The sequence below is a fragment of the Taudactylus pleione genome, unplaced genomic scaffold (assembly GCF_031769625.1).
Source record: "Taudactylus pleione unplaced genomic scaffold, aTauple2 ptg000327l, whole genome shotgun sequence".
Classification (NCBI taxonomy): domain Eukaryota; kingdom Metazoa; phylum Chordata; class Amphibia; order Anura; family Myobatrachidae; genus Taudactylus; species Taudactylus pleione.
This window is the reverse complement of record NW_028284728.1, coordinates 5,665,441-5,684,567: the sequence shown is the minus strand read 5'-3', so window position 1 is coordinate 5,684,567 and position 19,127 is coordinate 5,665,441. Positions and strand designations below refer to the sequence as shown.

At 44.0% G+C, this 19,127-nt stretch overlaps 1 protein-coding gene across 3 annotated transcripts in view; it reads left to right on the top strand.

Annotated features, from left to right (window-relative positions):
* LOC148509421 (MORC family CW-type zinc finger protein 3-like) overlaps positions 1–19,127 on the top strand; it is a 266,886-nt gene that overhangs the window by 53,058 nt on the left and 194,701 nt on the right. For 2 of the 3 annotated variants that reach the window (XM_088443165.1, XM_088443163.1), the window contains exons 1-2: positions 2,923–2,961; positions 15,821–15,893. In XM_088443165.1, coding sequence (XP_088299291.1) covers positions 2,923–2,961; positions 15,821–15,893 — 112 coding nt within the window. Of the gene's footprint in view, positions 1–2,922; positions 2,962–15,820; positions 15,894–19,127 lie in introns of those variants that run through there. The other variant, XM_088443164.1, reaches the window with a different exon arrangement.

Below are 19,127 nucleotides of genomic sequence, written 5' to 3'. Positions count from 1 at the left end.
AACATGCACACGCAGATATGAGGAGAATGAAAAAATAGGACAGACATGAAAACATGCACACGCAGTTTGCCCCACAAAGACAAACATGAAAACCACAATACATAACACTTACTTTCCACTATCTGCATGCGAAAGCATGCCAGCAAGCGGGGCGTTCGCCGTTGCAGGTCAGACCACCTGCGCTCCAGCTGGCCGATGTTGCGGAGTGAGCCGAAGGAGCGCAGGCGGGCCTGTGCCTCCGCATACGCGGAACGCTTCTGCCGGTTGGTGATGGGTGGAGGCTGGCTGGTGATACGCCGATCCATCACCTCCGTTAGCACCAGCAGCTCGCGCCTGGTGAATGCGGAGGCTCTCATGATGGCAATGGTGTTTTTCGTAAAAATCATTTTTGATAAAGTGTGCAAAAAATTTCTGATTGGCTAATGTATCTTGGAAATTAACAGGAGCAATTTTATTGGTTAGTGTATGAGTCATGTGTTCGACAGGGCCAGAAATCTCTGGAGAGTTATGATAGGCTTGATGCAGTGACATGCGTAAGCAAATTTAAATAAAGAAATGAACCCCGGGAAATATGCGGGGATCCACAGCAATAGAACAATTGTTTCATTGTGGCTAACATGTTTTTTGAGCAATAAAAGCGAATGTTTCATCCGTACGTATTCTGCGGGTAAACACAAACACGGACAAGAGTAAAGTTTCTTGCATTGTGTTGAAAAAAAAAAACAATTAAGCTAATTGATACATTGATTGGCATGATACGATTGATGGAGGTAGGCAGAATAAAGGAGCAGGTAATCGACATCTGACATGGCCACTTCCGGTTTATACTTGTGCGTGCGTTCCCTTCAAGGCATATCGGGGATGTACGCTCGCTATTTCGCACGCTCGTTAGTTAGAGGAGGGGTCGTCTGAGTTTGGGGAGGATTTTTAGATGCGAACGAAAATACGAGCGAGCCCTTGAATTTAAATATTTTTGTACGTACGCCTAACGTACGTGCGCCCGCTTGCGAGTGGGTCTGAATCAGGCCCATAGTTTTTTATAAACACGGAAATTTACTATTGTTAAACTTAAGTGTTTTTTCATTTAGGGGGGTTGAATTCGGCCATGTTATTCCCGCAAAATCGGCAGTTTTTTACACTAGAAATGAATACACCATTGACTCAAATTGGAAGTACTTTTCATTCACTTCAGCATAACACGGGAATTTACCATTATTCGTTTTGTTCTATTCGGTCGGTTTTGCAGGCAAATCGGGGAGTACATACTGTAGAAGTTACAAATAGACCACCTCCTGAGCTGTGAGTTTCCCTTAAACATACACAGATCAGTGTGATTTGTGTATGTTTCTGCTTAGTAACCTTCTCTAAAGTGTTATTTTGTAAAGAAAAATTATGTAGGATCCCCCCCAAAAAGTATAACCAGCCCCAGGCTGCTCAGCCAGTCCTGGTTCCTAAAATTGCGGTGAAAAAAACGTGTAGGGTTCCCCCATATTTTAAGAACCAGGGCCAGTCCTGGTTTTAAATATAGGGGGAAAAAATGCGTAGGGTTCCTCTTATATTTAAAACCAGCACCGGACGCAAACTGACCGGAGAGTAATGCCACAGCCAGGGGACCCTATCACCGGGTGTCCCCAGCCAAAGTATTCACACCCCAAGCTGGTCAGGCCAAGCTGGGGATCTCAGGGGAGGTGGGGACCCCCCCAAGAAGGGGTCCCCCTCTCCCGACACCCCAGGCTTAGTCTGAAGCCCGGGGCTCTTCCCCGCACCCCTGGGCTGTGGGTACAGGGGTAATAATGGTGAAAATTGTTCTAAACTATTGTATTTTACAGTGGAACTACAGGTTCCAGCATGCCTGTCCTTTGGCAATTGTGGAACTACAAGTGCCAGCAGGTGTCCGGCACCTATACCCCACTGTAAAATAAATAGTTAAATACTACAGTACACACATACCGTATACAGTATAACTTTAATACATACACCTATCCCACTCACACATACTTATCTTCTGCCAACTGTTCTTGTCCAAATCTCCATGTAGAATCCAATGGGAGTACCTGGAATAAAGATCTCATACTCACCATCATCCTGGCGCCGCTCTCCGTAGCATCTCCGTACTTGGCAAAATAACAAAACGAGTAAACCGATCCAAGCCGGACAGGTGTAAGTATATGTTGTCACATATACTTACACTACGCCAAATGACAGATGACCGTTGTCATCTGTATTTCCCATAGACCGCTAGCCAATCAGTGGCCACTTGACATGTAGCAGCCGCTCATTGGCTGGGTTACATGTGGGTCCCAGCCAATGACCAGCCGCTACATGTAAAGGGCCGCTGATTGGCTATTGGTCCATGGAAATACAGCTGACAGCGGTCATCTGTCATTTCTCGTAGTGGAAGTATGTGTGACAACATATACTTACACCTGTCCGGCTTGGATCGGTTTACTCGTTTTGTTATTTTGCCAAGTACGGAGATGCTACGGAGAGCGGCGCCAGGATGATGGTGAGTATGGGACATTAATTCCAGGTACTCCCATTGGATTCTACATGGAGAAGTGGACGTGAACAGCTGGCAGCAGGTAAGTATGTGTGAGTGGGATAGGTGTACTGTACATACTGATCAAGTTGGATTTGTTCCAGGTTAAGAGGCTCAGGACAATACTTCTAAAATCTTGGCTGCAAATGATAAAAGAAACAGAAAGAAACATGTAATATTTGAAGAATGTTACAGAAAGCCCTCACGTGAATGTACTCCGCCCGGTCACGTGGGTAAGTGTTTGCTCTGCCCGGTCAGGATATGAGTGGTGCTTTGTCATTGGCCAGTGCCCGTTGAAAGCCCCGCCCTGGAATGTGTGCTCTCTGCTCTTGGTTTCATTCTTTCTTCATCACTAGTTCATTAATTCTTGTGCTTCAAGCAGGATGGCAGCGATGACAGATGACGGGACTCGGCTGAGGGGGGTAAGAGTGTGGGCTGGATGTGGTGGGGCTCCGGGGGTGCGCAGTGTGAGCACTGGGGATCCTGCATCAGTGAGACAATGATAGGAACTGCAGTCACCTGATAATACCCAGTAACACTATGACTGAAGGGTCTCCAATCACATGTTGTTGCAGATAACATAATGCCAGGTCTGTACCAGGACTGGCTGTGGCAGAACTGAGACTGGATGTGGGAGGGGGTCTGGGGGCTGCAGTGCTCCATGCTGGTTAGTGCATGGTATCTGGGGACTTCATTGGTTATGATGGGGGTGAAGCTGGAGGTTGCAGGGATTCTGGAGGTTACACTGTTCATGAGCAGGGGGTCTAAGGTTCATGCTGTGGGGTGCAGGGGGTCTGCATTGCTCCTTGATGTGGGTGCAGGGGGGGGTCAGGGGGCTGCATTGTACCATGGTGTGGATGCAGTAAGAATGGGGGCTGCATTGTTCCATGCTGGTGGGTCAGAGGGGTATGTGGGCTAGGAAATCTGGCATAGAAGAAGTTATTTCACTGTCAAGTGCCAGATGCAAGTGGTTTAGTTTTCGCTTTCTGGTCTGACAGCATGTCTAGAAGTAAAGCTGGGTACACATTAGAGTGATGTGGGGGTGATTTCCTGTTTCAGAATGACAAATCACCTACATCGCTCAGTGTGCATAGGCGACTGTGCGCCCCCGCAGTCGCTAGGTTTGATTTGCTGCACATCAAACCTAGTGATATTGCTAGTGACATACAGTTTGGTAAGTTAATGAAGGATGGAAATGTGATTGTTCCATCGTTCATTTACTCGTTCAAGTGTGGACGGGTAGTCTCCATTTAAGAATGCCTGTCGTCTCAGTGTGTACCCAGCTTAAAGCTATATGGGCTCTATTTATTAACATTATTTTGACTAAAATAAAGTGAAAACGGGTGTTTTCACACCCATTTCACATTATTTTAATATCACCTATAGTTATTCCAGGGCAATTGGAGTAGAATTCGTAAAATTCTAATCCAACCCCTAAGTATCACTTATTTTTAGTAAAGCAGATCGCATTTCCCATAACTGTAATGGGAAATGTGATCCGACCAGAGTTACTGAAAATAAAATGTGAAAAAATATCGGGAAAAATACGTTATCCAGGGTCTCCCCCCGGTTACCGGACTCCTGTCCTGCTCTAACGGGGAGAGCAGAGCCCGGAGCCAGCCCCAGTAATCAGCTGTGTGGTCTAAACAGACCGCAAGCTGATTACTGTAAAAAAAAAAGAAAATTTACTTACCTGACTCCAGGGACCGGTGATCAGGCCTCCGGTGATGACTCCCCTCCGGTCACCTGGTCTCCCATAGTGCACTGCTGCCCGGTCATCAGGTGATCCCAGTGCAGTATGGGAGATCACCTGACCGGAGGAATGGAGAACTCCGCGATCGCAGGGAGGCAGGGCTTAGCGCCTGGGGGGTAGCAGCGGCGACCGGTCGGCGCATGCGCGGGTACTTAATCACGGTATTTTTTTGCGAAAATACCGTGATAAGGCTCCGATGGGGATTCGCAGGGACAGAGCTTTATCGCAAGCTCTGTCCTTGCAAGGGATTTGAAGTAAATCCCTGTGATATTGCCTGAATTCGCAATGCGAATTCAGTCATTAATATCACACTTCAATCTGCATTCAATATGCGGATTGTAGTAAATAGAGCCCTATGTAATTATTTATTACTGAACCAGGCAATGTTGCTACAGTGATGCACAGTGACTCTATCATTGACAGTTAGCAGTCAGGGCACCTTGTAGTACACACGATCAGCTGGTTATAGAAAGTAATGTTAGACAAGTCAGTCTTACAGTGGAATATACAGATCACATTACGTACTTGGGCTGGTTGTCTTTTGTTATTCACCTGTGTTGTCATAGTGAATTCCGTATGTGCATCATATTCTCTAAATTCAGTTGCCTTTTAAAAGGTTGTTTACCTTAAATAGATTTTTCATGTAGTTAACTCCTCAATGACTATGAACATTGATCAACTTTCGAGATTTCGTTTTTGTTTTCTAGCAGTATAGAATATATACATATGTCTTTGATTTACATTCAATTAGTCAGATGTTGAACAAAACTAAGCAAAATGCACTCCGTCATGAATCAGCCCTGTTATATTAATAATTTGCAGTTAATGCAACAGCCTACATGTGTTCTGTAACCACTACGGTCTGTAGGGACAAATTACAAGTACATACAGTAGGTGTACACAGTGCACAATATGTGTGGACCACAATAAGTACTATAGTGTGTGTAGTCCCATCCATTATATTATGTACTTTTTTCTTACCTTCCCCTTGGTGAAACTTATGTTTATTTTAAAGTAATTATAATATTTTTTTTATCACTATTAGATGATATAGAAGTGGAGAAACTTAAGCTGAGTGAACACTAGACACGCTCCCGTGAGTCGTTCCTCATGCCTGTTGGTGGGCCCTACATGCTGCTCAATCTGAGGATGTTGTGAATAATTTTTATATAATAGCAATGTGTATGCTCTACTGAACGATCAGGCGATATGTTAACATTATATAGTTAACGATCTATCCACCAAACGATGCACGATATATCGTTCCGTCATGTGTAAGATTGCACAGTGTGTATGCACTACATCGTTTGTCTGGGAGTTCAAGGGATACTGTTGACGATATTGCATTGTTTGCACATTCTCTAATGTGTACCCAGCTTTAGGAAGGCATGGTGGGGGGGGATTCTTTTAAGTTCAATTACCAGAAATAGGCAATAATCCTTGTTTAACTAAAATGAAAGTTTGATTAAGTAAATGGCTGTGGAAATGACCAGAAAGGTTTTTAGTGGTTTTAGTCACATGAGATGAGTCAGACGGAAAACAATTTTGAGTGCCCCAGGAGCATGCTCTGCCTGCCCTTAGTGCATCCAGTTATAAAGGTCTGTGTGTTTGGACTGCGATGGATGGGACTGGCCCCTATGGGTGTTGTCCTACATGCTTTACATTTCCCCCAAATTATGTTCTCGATCGTTTCTCTTTGATCATTGTGGAACTATTTTGTCTTATAATTTATATAATTTTCTGGATGTCTAAATTAGAGATGTGCGCCGACCCTCGTGTTTTGGTTTTGGATCTCCCCTGGTTTTGGATCTGAATCTGGTTTTGGATTTTTTTCCTTGGTGTTTTGTTTTCGGATCAGTATTTTTTCCAAAAAATGATATAAACAGCTAAAACCACATAATTTGGGCCTGTTTTTGTTCCTACAGTATTATTAACCTTAATAACAATCATTTTCAGGCATTTCTAGGCATTTTTAACAACCTCACAGCTCACAATATTGATTTCACTATTTTTCACCAATATAGGCCAAAGGCTTCAGCGAGCTGGCTGGCTAAAGTAAGCAACAGAGCAGCGGCACAAACGCACGGCAGTTTAAAAAAATATCAGACATCTATGAAACATTGCCACACAGCAGTGGCAGACTGGATGGCAGTTTAATAAACTATAATAATAAATAATGTCAGTCGGCAATGCCCCAAATTGTGCCAAATGTAAAGGAAAGAGGTGCAAGATGGAATTGTCCCTCCCACCCACTCTTATGTGGGTTATTAAAAAGGACATGCACAGTTTAACAAGCCAAGCACTTTAGCGACTAGGACTGACACTTTCGTGGCTGAACTCCTTGGTTTGTTTGGATCCCCACAAAACATTTTTGGAAGGACTACCTTCAATTATTAAGGAGGAGGTTGATGATGAGGGTGTTGGTGGTGGAGATTGCATGTGCTGGTCCAAACTGCTGGTAGCTGATACTGGACTGCTTGTCATTAATTTACAAATTATAATTTTGTTAAACAAATTGCATGAACTCGCTGCAAATGACGTAACAGGGAGGAGGTGCCTAGGTGGTTAACGTCCCTTCCTCTGCTAACTTTGGCTTTACAAATGGAACAGATGCCTTCACAACTGTTGTCAGAATTTAGATTAAAGTAATTCCACACCCAAGACATTGCTTTTCTTGCTTTCTTATTATCATTAGCAAGATCTGCTGCCACTGGTGGCTGATTTACGCAAACCACATCCTTATCATCATCATTCACATTAGCGTCAGATAGGACACAAATTTCCCCCTCATCCTCCTTTTGCACTTCCTCCACACTATCTTCCTCATTTTTTATTATTTCACCATCTAATACTAGCACAGCCGTCATGGCGTCAGTGATCCGCTGTGAAACTGGGTGACAGCTGTTATACTTACTTCCTCTATAAAAGGACTGTTTAATAGTCGAAGGCGCTTGGATCTCACAGAGAGGGAGCAGGTAGGTGACACTGGACTTGTTACGTTTTGAGTTTTGGAACTTGGCAACGTACAGTTTGATATTTGATGAATGCGCTCCAAGTGACGTAACAAGGAGGAGGTTCCTAGGTGGTTTAGGTCCCTCCCTCTACTCACTCTTGCATGGCAAGGGGCACATATGGTTTGACAACTGTTGTCCGGATCGGGATGGAAATAATTTCACACGTGAGAAGTAGATTTTTTTGTCTAATGTCCCAGCATGACAGCAATGGTCTTTGGCTTTTTCAAACCATGGGCAACAGCTGTTGCCTGACTTACACAAAGGACATCCTCGGCATCAACATCCTCATCACCAACACTATCAACATCCTCATCATCTTTAGCGCCTTCATCCACCAAAATATCCTCCTCCTCCATGTGCAATTCCACAGAAGCATCCTCAATGACTACATGTGCAAGATGTTGACTGCCCTTCCCCACATTTACAGAGGGCACACAAATGATGGAACTTGGAGGATCCTCCAGTACACTAGTATTTAGGTCGGGCTCACACATGGCAACCGCGGACACACTTGCACTCTCCTCTGGCTTTGTGATTTCGATATCTCAGGGCACACAGTTGGTTTTTCCGGAGCTGTCTTAACAACTTTCACATTTTTAATTGGACCACCACCACTACTACTACATGCAAAAGGGCTATCACAATCAGCAGTCTTCTTCATAAAGTAAGAAGGCCAAGCCCTTATCCTTTCATTGTCACTTCGTGTAGTGAATGGCATATTGCCAATTTTTTGTTTATCTAAAGTCAAATATCCTTTCAATTTTTTTTCCTTTATTTCAGTAAAACCTGCTTTACCATATCGATGGCGTGACTTAAGCCCTGGGGCATGGGCCTTCCTAGATGTCGAGGAAGTTGATGGCCTTACACTGCTGGAGGCAGCTACAACATGTGGTTCTTGGCCTCGCTCTCCTGTCATGTGACAGCCCTCCATATTTTTTCTGCAGTCTAGAAGCAGTGTCACAATCACCAATAGTGTAGGCAAGGTGCAGTTGCAAAATTCACACACGTGCAGTCGTGCGCGCACACAAAAATATTAGAAAAAATGACAAATGATGATTTATATTTTTTGTCAGCTTCAGAAGAACTTGGGCCCAGAGCACCGATTGATCACGACTGAAGTCAGGCAGCACAAGGTTGCAAGTTGCGTTGCTGGCTGGATCTTGTACGCTACAGCGGTAAAGCCTAACACCCACGCACACACAGAAGAAAAAAATATATGACAGTGACACTTGCATTGCTTTTTTTTTCATTGAACACGACTGGAGTCGCTTGATCTTGTGCGCTACTGTGGTTAAGCCTAACACCCACGGACACACAGAAGAAAAAAAAAAATATATAAGACAGTGACACTTTATTGTCTTTTTTTTTTTATTGTCTTTTTTTTTTTAAGAACGACTGGAGTGAGGCAGCACAAGGTTGCAACGTGGCTCTTGTGCGCTGCTGTGGTTAAGCCTAACACGCATGCACACACAGAAAAATATAAAAAGACACTTTGATTTTTTTTTTACTTATTATTTTACTATTTTTTTTTTTTTTGGAGTCCAGAACTTGGGCCCAGAGATGGACACAGCACAAGCCCAGGACACAGCAGACAGCCCAGATGGATCACCAGACAGCACAGTGACAGCACCATGACCAGAGACCAGAATAGATCAGCACAGACAGCACAGTGATAGTGACAGCACCGTGACCAGAATGGATCAGCAGACAGCACAGTGACAGTGACAGCACCGTGACCAGAGACCAGAATGGATCAGCACAGACAGCACAGTGATAGTGACAGCACCGTGACCAGAGACCAGAATGGATCAGCAGACAGCACAGTGACAGCACCGTGACCAGAGACCAGAATGGATCAGCAGTCACCAGCCCAGGACACACAGCAGATAGCACCAGCACCTCTCCCAGCCCTACACTACCCACCCTCCCTGTTCACTTTACACAGCCGGAGTGGAAATGGCGTCCATCGCATGGTCCCTTATATACTACATTGATCATAGAGACGAAAGCTCGCGAACCGCAAGATTTTCGTCTCTATGGTTTTGCCTTGGTTTCGAGAACCGAGTAAGGCGGGAACCTCCGAGCCTGCTTGGATCCGACTCGGATATGCTAAATTCAGGTGGGTTCGGTTCTCTGGGAACCAAACCCGCTCATCTCTAGTCTAAATGGACGTCAGGTCTTGTCGATGTTTCCGTCACAGTTATCCTCTGTCACCCTATCCCACTTGTTCTGTAGAGAGGGGTTTCTTCCCCTCTGCTGTTGCTCAACACTTTTCAGCAGTACTTTTATCATTTCAGCTTTTATCATTTTTTTTCATCTCTGATTATGTTATTACTTAATGTTCTTGTCACTAGCCGCTATCACTGGTTGTTACTTTCTTGTGCCTCAGCTGTCGCTTCGCTTCCAGGATGCCATGTTCTCTGGCCACAGCCTCAGACAGCTTCCTCTGTTGCTGCGCAACCTAGACGCCATACTAGGAATGCACCTGTGGTTTGCTAGGAGATCTAAATTCCGGACTGATGCACGCACTCCTAGGAACTCTGTCTGGCGTGTTTGGCTTCAGCTGCTGCCTAATTACTCAGTTTCTGCCTTGCACGCCATAAGTGCATTTTCTCTGATTAGCCAGCTGGTTCAGTGCCATCTTGCTGGTGCTGGCCTATCCCTACGTGTGCCCGGTTTCTGACAGTCAAGCTCTTGTCTGCCAATGCTTTGTCTATTTGTGACCATTGTCCTTGCTGTAATGCCTGCTAACAACAAGCTTGTTCACTGTTGTTTTCATCCAGAGCAGTGATCCACGGATGTTTGCAGCAAGCAGCCGTCATGTCTAGTCTGAACTGTGTCTTCGAACCCGCCGCAACTGTGGCATTATCACCTAGTGGCCTCCATCAGCTTCCAGGTCATCTCGGCAACAGTGCCCACCTTGGGCCTGAAAGCCACACGTCAGCCCCCAAGGCCGCACCTCGGCACCAGTGCCGCAGCTTGGCCCCCAAGGCTGCACCTCAGCACAGTGTCACACTTCAGTCATCAAAGCCGCACCTCGGTCCTCAAGATTGCACTTCCTGGCTCCCAAAGCTGCATCTAGTCACTAGTGCTGCACCTTGGCTCTCAAGGCAGCATCTCAGCTCTCAAAGTCGCACCCTGCCACCAAAGCCGCACCTCGGACAAATAAGCTGCAACTGCCCTTCTGAACCATCACCAGTAGCATAATATCTTGTGGTCATCAGGTTAACCATGTAAGCCTCTACTGTCCCGAGTTTAAGACCAGATGGCCACCTAAGTACCGGGGAGGGTGACCAGCTCTAAGGGAACAGTGGGTGGCTTTTATTGGCAGAAGACCTTCTGACTCTAGGGGTCTTACACAGTAATTCCTAGAAGACTATAACAGTTCTTTTTATGATCTGTGGGAGAGTGCATGCCCCCCCTCTGACCTATTATAGAAGGCACATATATATATATTTTGTGTCTTTCAACCTACCTCATCTTTCTTTGTAACAATTTTCGAGACTCAACAAATGTTTCTGTTATTGGGTGCAATTAATGTGGTGGCAGCTCCTGGTCCTAAATGTTTCACTGCTTCTGTAATAAATATGTTGCCTTTTCCCCTTCTATTAAAGCAGGAAGTTCATTGGGGCTTGCGGTGGACGAGACCCTACCAGTAGGGTCTCTTGGCAAGCCCAATGGTCGAGATATTCGCGACCATCGCCAGGCCACCCGCTAAAGCTGTGGGTGGCCACCCACAGCTTAGCGAGCGGCCTGGAGGCCAGAGAAAAAAAAACGGCCCACCCTGATTCAGAGCAAGCACTCGCATATATAGCGAGCGCCTCTGAATCATGGCCTAAGACAGAATTCACAAATGCAACTACAATATCAGGATCACATTACATACATTACATATTCAGATTGTCCTTCAAGATCTGGGGACAGGCCCTGTAATATCTTAGACTGGTCACCAGGTGGCAGGGTTGAATGATAATGACAAAGCAAACAGGTGGACTTCCTGACTGCCTAGCTTTTGGCAGTATAAAATCACAAGGCAGTACCCTTGGCTAACTGTGGAAACAGATACAGCAGTTCTCCCTGCTAGTTGTGGTAGCAGATAACTCAGTTCTCACTGTTGGTGATAGCAATACAGTTCTCCCTGTAGAATTGAGATAGTAAATTGTGCAGATATCCCAGTAGAATTGAGATTATGCAGGTCCCCCTGTAGATTAGTGTAGTAACCAATATAGTTCTCCCTGCAGATTAGGATAGCAAGTAACACAGTTCTACCTGCAGATTAGGGTAGTGAGTATGAGCGCAGTTTTCACTGCCTTACAGTGGGTAGGGCTGAATACTGCAGCTAGCTTATACTGGCTACCTAGTTACTGAAAGTCCTTTCCCTTGGGTGCAGGGTTGGCTGGATCACTCCTCAGTGAGGAACAAACCAGTGGGCTGACAAGTGGGGATGAGCACTAAGGGATCTTGACCTGTCCATTAGTGCTATCTCTGTTTTATCCGGCCACCCCCTTCAGCTGGTCTCCCCTGTGGCTTACCCAGAGGATCAGCTGTCTCGGATGTCTGCGACTCCTGTTGTCCTGGCCCCTGCCATCAGTCCCAGACCCGTGGCAGAATCACAGGCGCAGCTCCTGCCTGTCACGTGTTCGTTTGCTGCCCGCTCCTCTTATCTGAGTGACTGATGCCTGTAGCGTGGCTGTCACTCAGCAGCCCATCCAGCCTCTGCTCTTAGCTGAATCATGCAGCTCACACTGGATCCTGACAAGTTCTGTTACTGCTCCTGTCAGCCCAGCTCTCCTCACAGCTCTGTGTTCCTGCCTAACAGGCCCACGCCTCCTCAGTTCACAGGTCAGGCTGCTCTTTTCTCTCAGGGCTCTTCCTGCTCCTCTCTCACTCTGTTTGAGTACCCTGGATCCTAAAGCCCTCCTTCTACCCACTGATGTCACAATGTGAGGGGAATGATTAAACCCCTCAATGCCAGTGTTCTGTCACATAAAGAAGAACTTCCAATTAAGGCCAGACAGTCTGGATTGGGGCATCACATATGGTGAGCAACATCTTTATACCACTTTGTTCTTATTACTAAGATGCTTACCAAGACTATATGCAAACTGGTTATCCTGTATATGGATATAAGGAGCTAAACCCAGGTGGATACCAAGAGAATGACAGTAGCTTGCTGTGAATAAATTGTAGCATAGTATTGGCAACTGCAAAAATATATGTTATCGTAATTATAATTGTTTGATATTGTCACACTTTTTCTTATTATATGCATTCTTATGGAGGAATGGCATTTTAAATAAATGTTTATTGAGAAAGCCTTTTGAAGTTCATATGCTCAATCAAACATATTATACAGATATTTGCAACATTAGTAATTTTAACAGCAGCGCAGCTCAAGTTTTTGGGTAATCATTGACAGTCTGCTGGCAGTTTACGTGCGGGCTTGCAGACCTGTTCTGCACATGTGCAGAACTGGTCTGTCACCTGCACAGATTCCCGATAATCGGGAATCTGCGTTCAGCAGTGCCACAGGAGAGTACCCCGAATTCATAATTTACCTCAAAGCATTGCATCCAATTTATAATGACAAGCATCAGACAGTGCCCATAATTCTTAATGACACTCATCAGTGTCCACAATTCATAATGACACTCATCAGTGTCCTCAATTTATAATATGCCTCAGAAAACTGTCCAAATTCATAATAATGCCACACATTAGTGCCCCCAATTCATAATAATGCCACACACGTGTCCCAAAGTCATTACATGTTTCAAAGCAGGACCTTCAAATGATACTATGCCTCAGAAAAGTGCCATAACACATAATATGCCACATGCCTATGCCCACAAGTCAGTTATTGCACTAGTGTCCAGAATACATAATATGCCACACACCTATTCCCGCAGGTCGTAGTTATGCCACTAGATTGCACTAGATTAATGGAATTATACCATAACACATGTACATAAGGATGGGAATGTAATACCGGCAGTCGGGATGCCTCCTGATGGTCGGGATGCCTCCCAATGGTCGGTATCCTGACAGGGGTTGGGTATACTAACCCTCGCCCCTTCACCCCCTAACCCTCCCTTCTTGTAGCCTAACACTACCCTACCCAACCCCGCACCCTATCCCTCCCCATTAGTGCCTAAATTTAAGTCTCCGCCCCTCATGCCTAAACCTAACACTCCCCCCTTTGTGCCTAACCCTAACCCCCACTCCCCAGTGGTGCCTAAACCTAACACCCCCCCCACCCCCTTGGCTCACCGCTAAGAGGCTTACCTCGTTCGGTATGGCATCTGTCTAGATTCCGGCGTCTGGGTTAAGATAGGCGGTATTTCGACGCTGAAAATAAAACATAAGTAATAAATATATACAATTAATATAATCACACCGGCCGGTCATTAACATACCTCCCAACTTTTCAAAACTGGAAGGAGGGACAGGGCACGCGCCGAAAAGGGGCGTGGCTTCCAAAAGGGGGCGGAGGCAACTGAAAATGGGGAGGAGTCTCGCGGCTTCCCCCTGTTTTCGTCACTATAGGGGGCGTGCCCAGCACTCTCCGAGATGCTGGGCAGCCCCCCAGGCTCTCCCTACGCTAGTGAACAGATGCCGTGCGATACGCACGGCATCTGTTCACCTTCTGCACACCCGCTGCTCTGCTAGGCAGAGCTAGGCAGAGCAGCGGGTGTGCTCTCCCCAAATTCCCCCCCACCGTGGGACATTGCGGCCCGCGGGCTGGACAGCGGGACAGTCCCAGAAAAACGGGACTGTCCTGCTGGAAGCGGGACAGTTTGGAGGTATGCATTAATAAAACTAATAGTGATCACTTCTCTTCACTGTATATTTATTATACCAATTGATCCATATTAGCATGCTTCTCCATTATGACCTAAGGATCAGGCTGCCTTATTAACCCTGAAGACTGGATGATAAGACCGTAAAAGACTGCTTAAGCCAAATTTACTTATATACAGATACACGTAATTACCTGCTTGTCTGACTGTGGCATGTGTTAAAAGCTTCCAAAGTAGGAATAAAATAGACCACAAATATTGATGTGGTGAAGAGAAAACAAGTGATCACTATTAGTTTTATTAATGACCGACCGGTGTGATTATATTAATTGTATGTATTTATTACTTATGTTCTATTTTTATGATTTAGAATAAATGTGTAAATATATTTTTTCTTAGTGCTGCCGTTTCTAGTTTATTTGATGGTGTTACAATTGTTGGGGTGGACTATACCCATATTGGCTGCTGCTGGGGAAAGATACAGTATATATATTATTTGATTATTGGGTACTATTAGCACCTGATTACTATTCAGAGACAGATAGAGGCTGTGGATTTGTGCTGACTGCAAAGCAGAGATACAGACATAGCTGCATATGACGTGAAATACCTGCTCAAACAACTTAGCGTGAAAAGTGTAATCTTCTGTTTTGTTACGCGACCGCATGGCACTGTTATTACTGTAGCTCTTTGTTTTAGGTTGCAAAAAAAAGTTTTTGGTGTATAATCCTATTCTATAGTCTGATGTTCATTGCTGCTTATTTCTCAATTTTTGATTTTATGAATGAACCATTTGAAAAAACAAATGGAGAAAAATGGAAAATTAAGAAATAACAAAGAAAAAGTCACACGAAAGAATTCCAGGCTACTTTCCCATTGAGATCCATGGGCTGGATGGTATCATACTGAAGAACTGGTAGTTTCTCTTCTCAACAGTAGACCTGACCCTCCATGTGACAAAGCTGGCCTATGGTCAGTTACTTTATATTTAATTACAGCCAAGGAATGTCCAAATCCTTTATATTGACTTACCAGCGGTTGTTCTGTAGTTTTGCCATCTAACATTGCTCCTCTGGCAGAAGGGTAGAGCATCATTTGTTCCTTGAAGATACGAGTTGTCATTACCACGTAATACAGTTCACAAGGACATGCTATGATATAAATTTAGTACTGCAAGTGAGTACATGTTTAATGTCAGAAAAGTTGCCACTGCGAGGATGTATTAAGGTCTGGCCCACATCCGGGTATCTACAGGTGACACAGGGTGGTGGAAGCGGGTGGTGCTGGGGGCATGGTGACATGATCTCGTTATCGTGCCCCCCCCCCCCACTAGACGATGCCATTATTATCGGCATTGAGAAGCCGGCTGCGGGGCCAGGATGTCGCAATCCAAAACGAATCACGTCATTGGCCGCCTGTACCACCCACTTCACTCTAGAAGAAGGCGGTTGGCGTTGGGGGTGGCTCCGTGAGACTTCCCACTTTTCTAGGCAGCCTAGGAGTGCCACCTGATTTTTGGGAGCTTTTCGGCCATACCCAGGGAGTAGGCAATTGCACTTTGGGTCCTATCGCACAGTCAGAAAGTCGAAGGTGATCGCCGCCCTCGTACATAGAGTAATTATGTGTTAGTCATTTCAAAATATATATTTATTTGGTGGAACAGTATTTACATTCTGTACAATAAGTCATATTTTTTACTCTCAATGTTTTTCAGGTGAACCCCAATTTTCTTCACACCAATTCCATGAGTCACACCGGGCCTTTCAGTGCGATTGCAGAGCTCATAGGTACGTCTCTTTATTGTAGTCTACATAACTAAGTTGTTTTGCACAATATATTTTATTGGAAATTAAATAAAAAACAGGGTATCTGTACTCTGTATTCATTTGTTTTTGTTTTTAGTATGTGAATGGGATATAGAAAGGGCTTCTGAATTCTGTAGCTGCCTGACTTTAGTGGAGATGTACTAAGCTATGGAAAGTTATCAATTGGAAAGTGATAAACTACAAGCCACTCATCTCCTAGCTATCATGTTACACGCTGTGTTTTGTTAGGAGCTGATTGGTTGGTCGTTTATCACTCTAGAATGTATCACTTTCCAGAGCTTAGTACATCTGCCCCTTTGTCTTGGTAATGGCCAATCATGGGTGACATATGCTGTGGTTACTATACAGGCCAGGGCGGGCTGCAGGAATGCTGGGATATGTCAGAGGTGGGTTACTGGGTTTCTGCTTAGTTACCTCTTGGTGTGTGTGTGTTTTTTTTTTTTTAAAGCTGACCCAACACCAACACTGAGTTAAAAAAAATACATTTATATTTGAGATACCCTTTAACAGATTCATTTCATAATCTAGTAAACCCAATGTGTTATATTCTTATATACTGTAGCAAAGGCTCTGTATTGCTCGCTGAATCACTTTCTGGGAATCAATATAATAACACAGAATGAGCAGTTGTGATTGGGCTAAATGGTTCAGGACTGGGGCAGGCTGAGGTGACCTAGTATATGTCGGGTCCATTTTACTACTATTATGTAATAATTGAGAATCAAATTAACAAAATCTAAATTCCCGGCATTGTGTACCAATCAATCAGTCAACCACATTGGGGGTTGTTTTCTATGGTTGCAGCAATGACTATAGACAAACTCTGTGTCGGTTTGCAGATTCAACAATTGTATACATACACAATAGTCTGCGCTACCATGAAATAGTTCATCCCTCAGACAATAATAAATAAGGATTTCCCTACAGGTGTTTCAAATGAAAAACCAAGCTGATGAAATTGTAATCACATAAAGATTGGACAAATGACAAATAATACTGATTTTATACTTAAATTCCGGGTCTGACAGGAGGAGGCTTTGTAAATAACCTGACATAGACATTGATGATAAATGTGTTGCGGTACCCATCAGGCTTATAGAGTGCTGATCACACTTCTATAAGGAGCTGCCACTGAAGCAATTGAAATCTGAATGCTGAAATTATATTTGTCAGAGTGCATACTACGTTCTATTATATGATCCTCCCTTAAAGTGTAAAGGTGGGACATATGCTACACTATGGCTCGTATTCAATGTGTTTCGCACGCGCGATACTTTTTCGCTTGCAGGACTTTTCGCCCACATCACGTGTTTTGCAGGAGAAAAAGTATCGCACGTTTCCCTGCTTATCCCCGTATTCAATTTGAAAGGATGTGAAAACGGCACCCGGAGAAATTGAAATAGGCGAAAAGTCAGATTTGGCGAAATCAGTCAGAAACCCTCCAAAAGATGCACTGACATAGGGGTCCACGAAAAGCTAGTTCAAACTGGTCTATTTACATTACACACACAATACCATTCTGATCATTAATTCCTTATCATCCATAACTCGCATACGCAAGGTGCGATCTCTTGGCCGATAGGAACGGATCTCTGAGGATAAATAGGGGATTAGAATGATACCAAACATGATATGTTCTCTGTATCCTGAACCTTAGATCTCCCTAAAGTATATTTAACATTATTATATTTAACTATAAACTCTATTAACCTTGGTTATAAACAACTGTGTGTTGGAACTATTTTAAGGTGAACTACTTTATAAGTGAACGTGTAAGTGTACATGTGTATAGAAGTGTTTGCATGTGTTGTGGTTAAATTCACGTTTCCACGCCGTAGTGTGCTATTCACATATTTTCAGACAAAGATAACAGTATTGATGGATATTAATTGGAAACGACTACATCCAATTATTTGACTTCGACACCTCCTTTTACAAATACTCTGGAGGATCGATCATAAGTGCATATTCCATCTAAAGTTGGATACAAATATACCATCTAATTGCCATCAGCTACACTATTGTTGTAATTATGGAAGCGCCTCAAATGTTTTTTTTATTATACTAGTTTTTTATCCCATTTGAGTTGAATGCAAATTCACTATTTAATTGCCACCAACTTCATTATGGTTTTAATGCTGGAAACATCCTAAACAATGTTTTTTTTATTCATTGATGTGCTACAGTATAGAGACTTCAAAATTTGTGTTGGAAGCACTGCGTGCCATGCACATTTACTATTAACTTATCAGGAATATCCTCTGCATGGATAGTGTTGCAAAACAGGCAAATGTTCTAATTTGTTTCAAAATAACATCTGACAAAGTATTTTGCCTGAAAGTGATGCAGAGTTATTTATTTCTTTTTTTCTATGTATACTGTATGTTGTGTCAGACATTCATTAGAAGGGAATAAGCATTCCACGTATCAAGATTACCTTTATACCATTTTAATTTATTGATTCGAGTCATCTAGGTTTTATTTCTGGTACCATTAGTTTGGTCTGGGTTAATGTGGTTGTATACATGTATATTTGAATAAATATGTGGATTAATTAAATACACAGACAGCGCTTCAGTAATCTTTATATATTGTTTTCTTAGGTTATACCTGCCTATCAGAAAATACTATCTTGAGTCTGAAGCAGCAGTCTGTTTTTTATTCAATTATTAACAGCTGTGTGGAGATCCAGTGCCAGATTGTGTGTGTTTTGGTATAAACTGAGAGCTCAAATGTTTATTAAAATGTTCGTTTATGGCTATAATGTGTATCAGTATTTATATTTTTCCATAGCCATTATTGTGCACAGTTGTGCCAATGAGACTGACACACACAGTTCCCTCTGCCCTTGGAACTATAATAATACTCCCTGTGGCAATATCACACTAGATGGCGATTGTGAGCCATGTATTCTGTGCGGGGCTGGAGGGATCCACCCACACAGGGTAGAAAAAAGAAGTGTGAGCACATCTAAGGGCTGCCTTGTGGGCAGAGCTCAGGTGAGGGCTAACAAGGCAGTTCAGTCATGCTGCCAGAGGAGATAGTCCAAGTTTGACTGTGGCAGCTAAAGAGCCCAGTGTGCCTGGAGGCCAGTGGGGGCCTGGAGGCCAGTGTCCAGACTTGTAAGTGTCAGGGAGGACCACCAATCTCTGACTGCGTTTGAGTGAAGTTGTGGCAGCTGATCCAGGCCTGTAG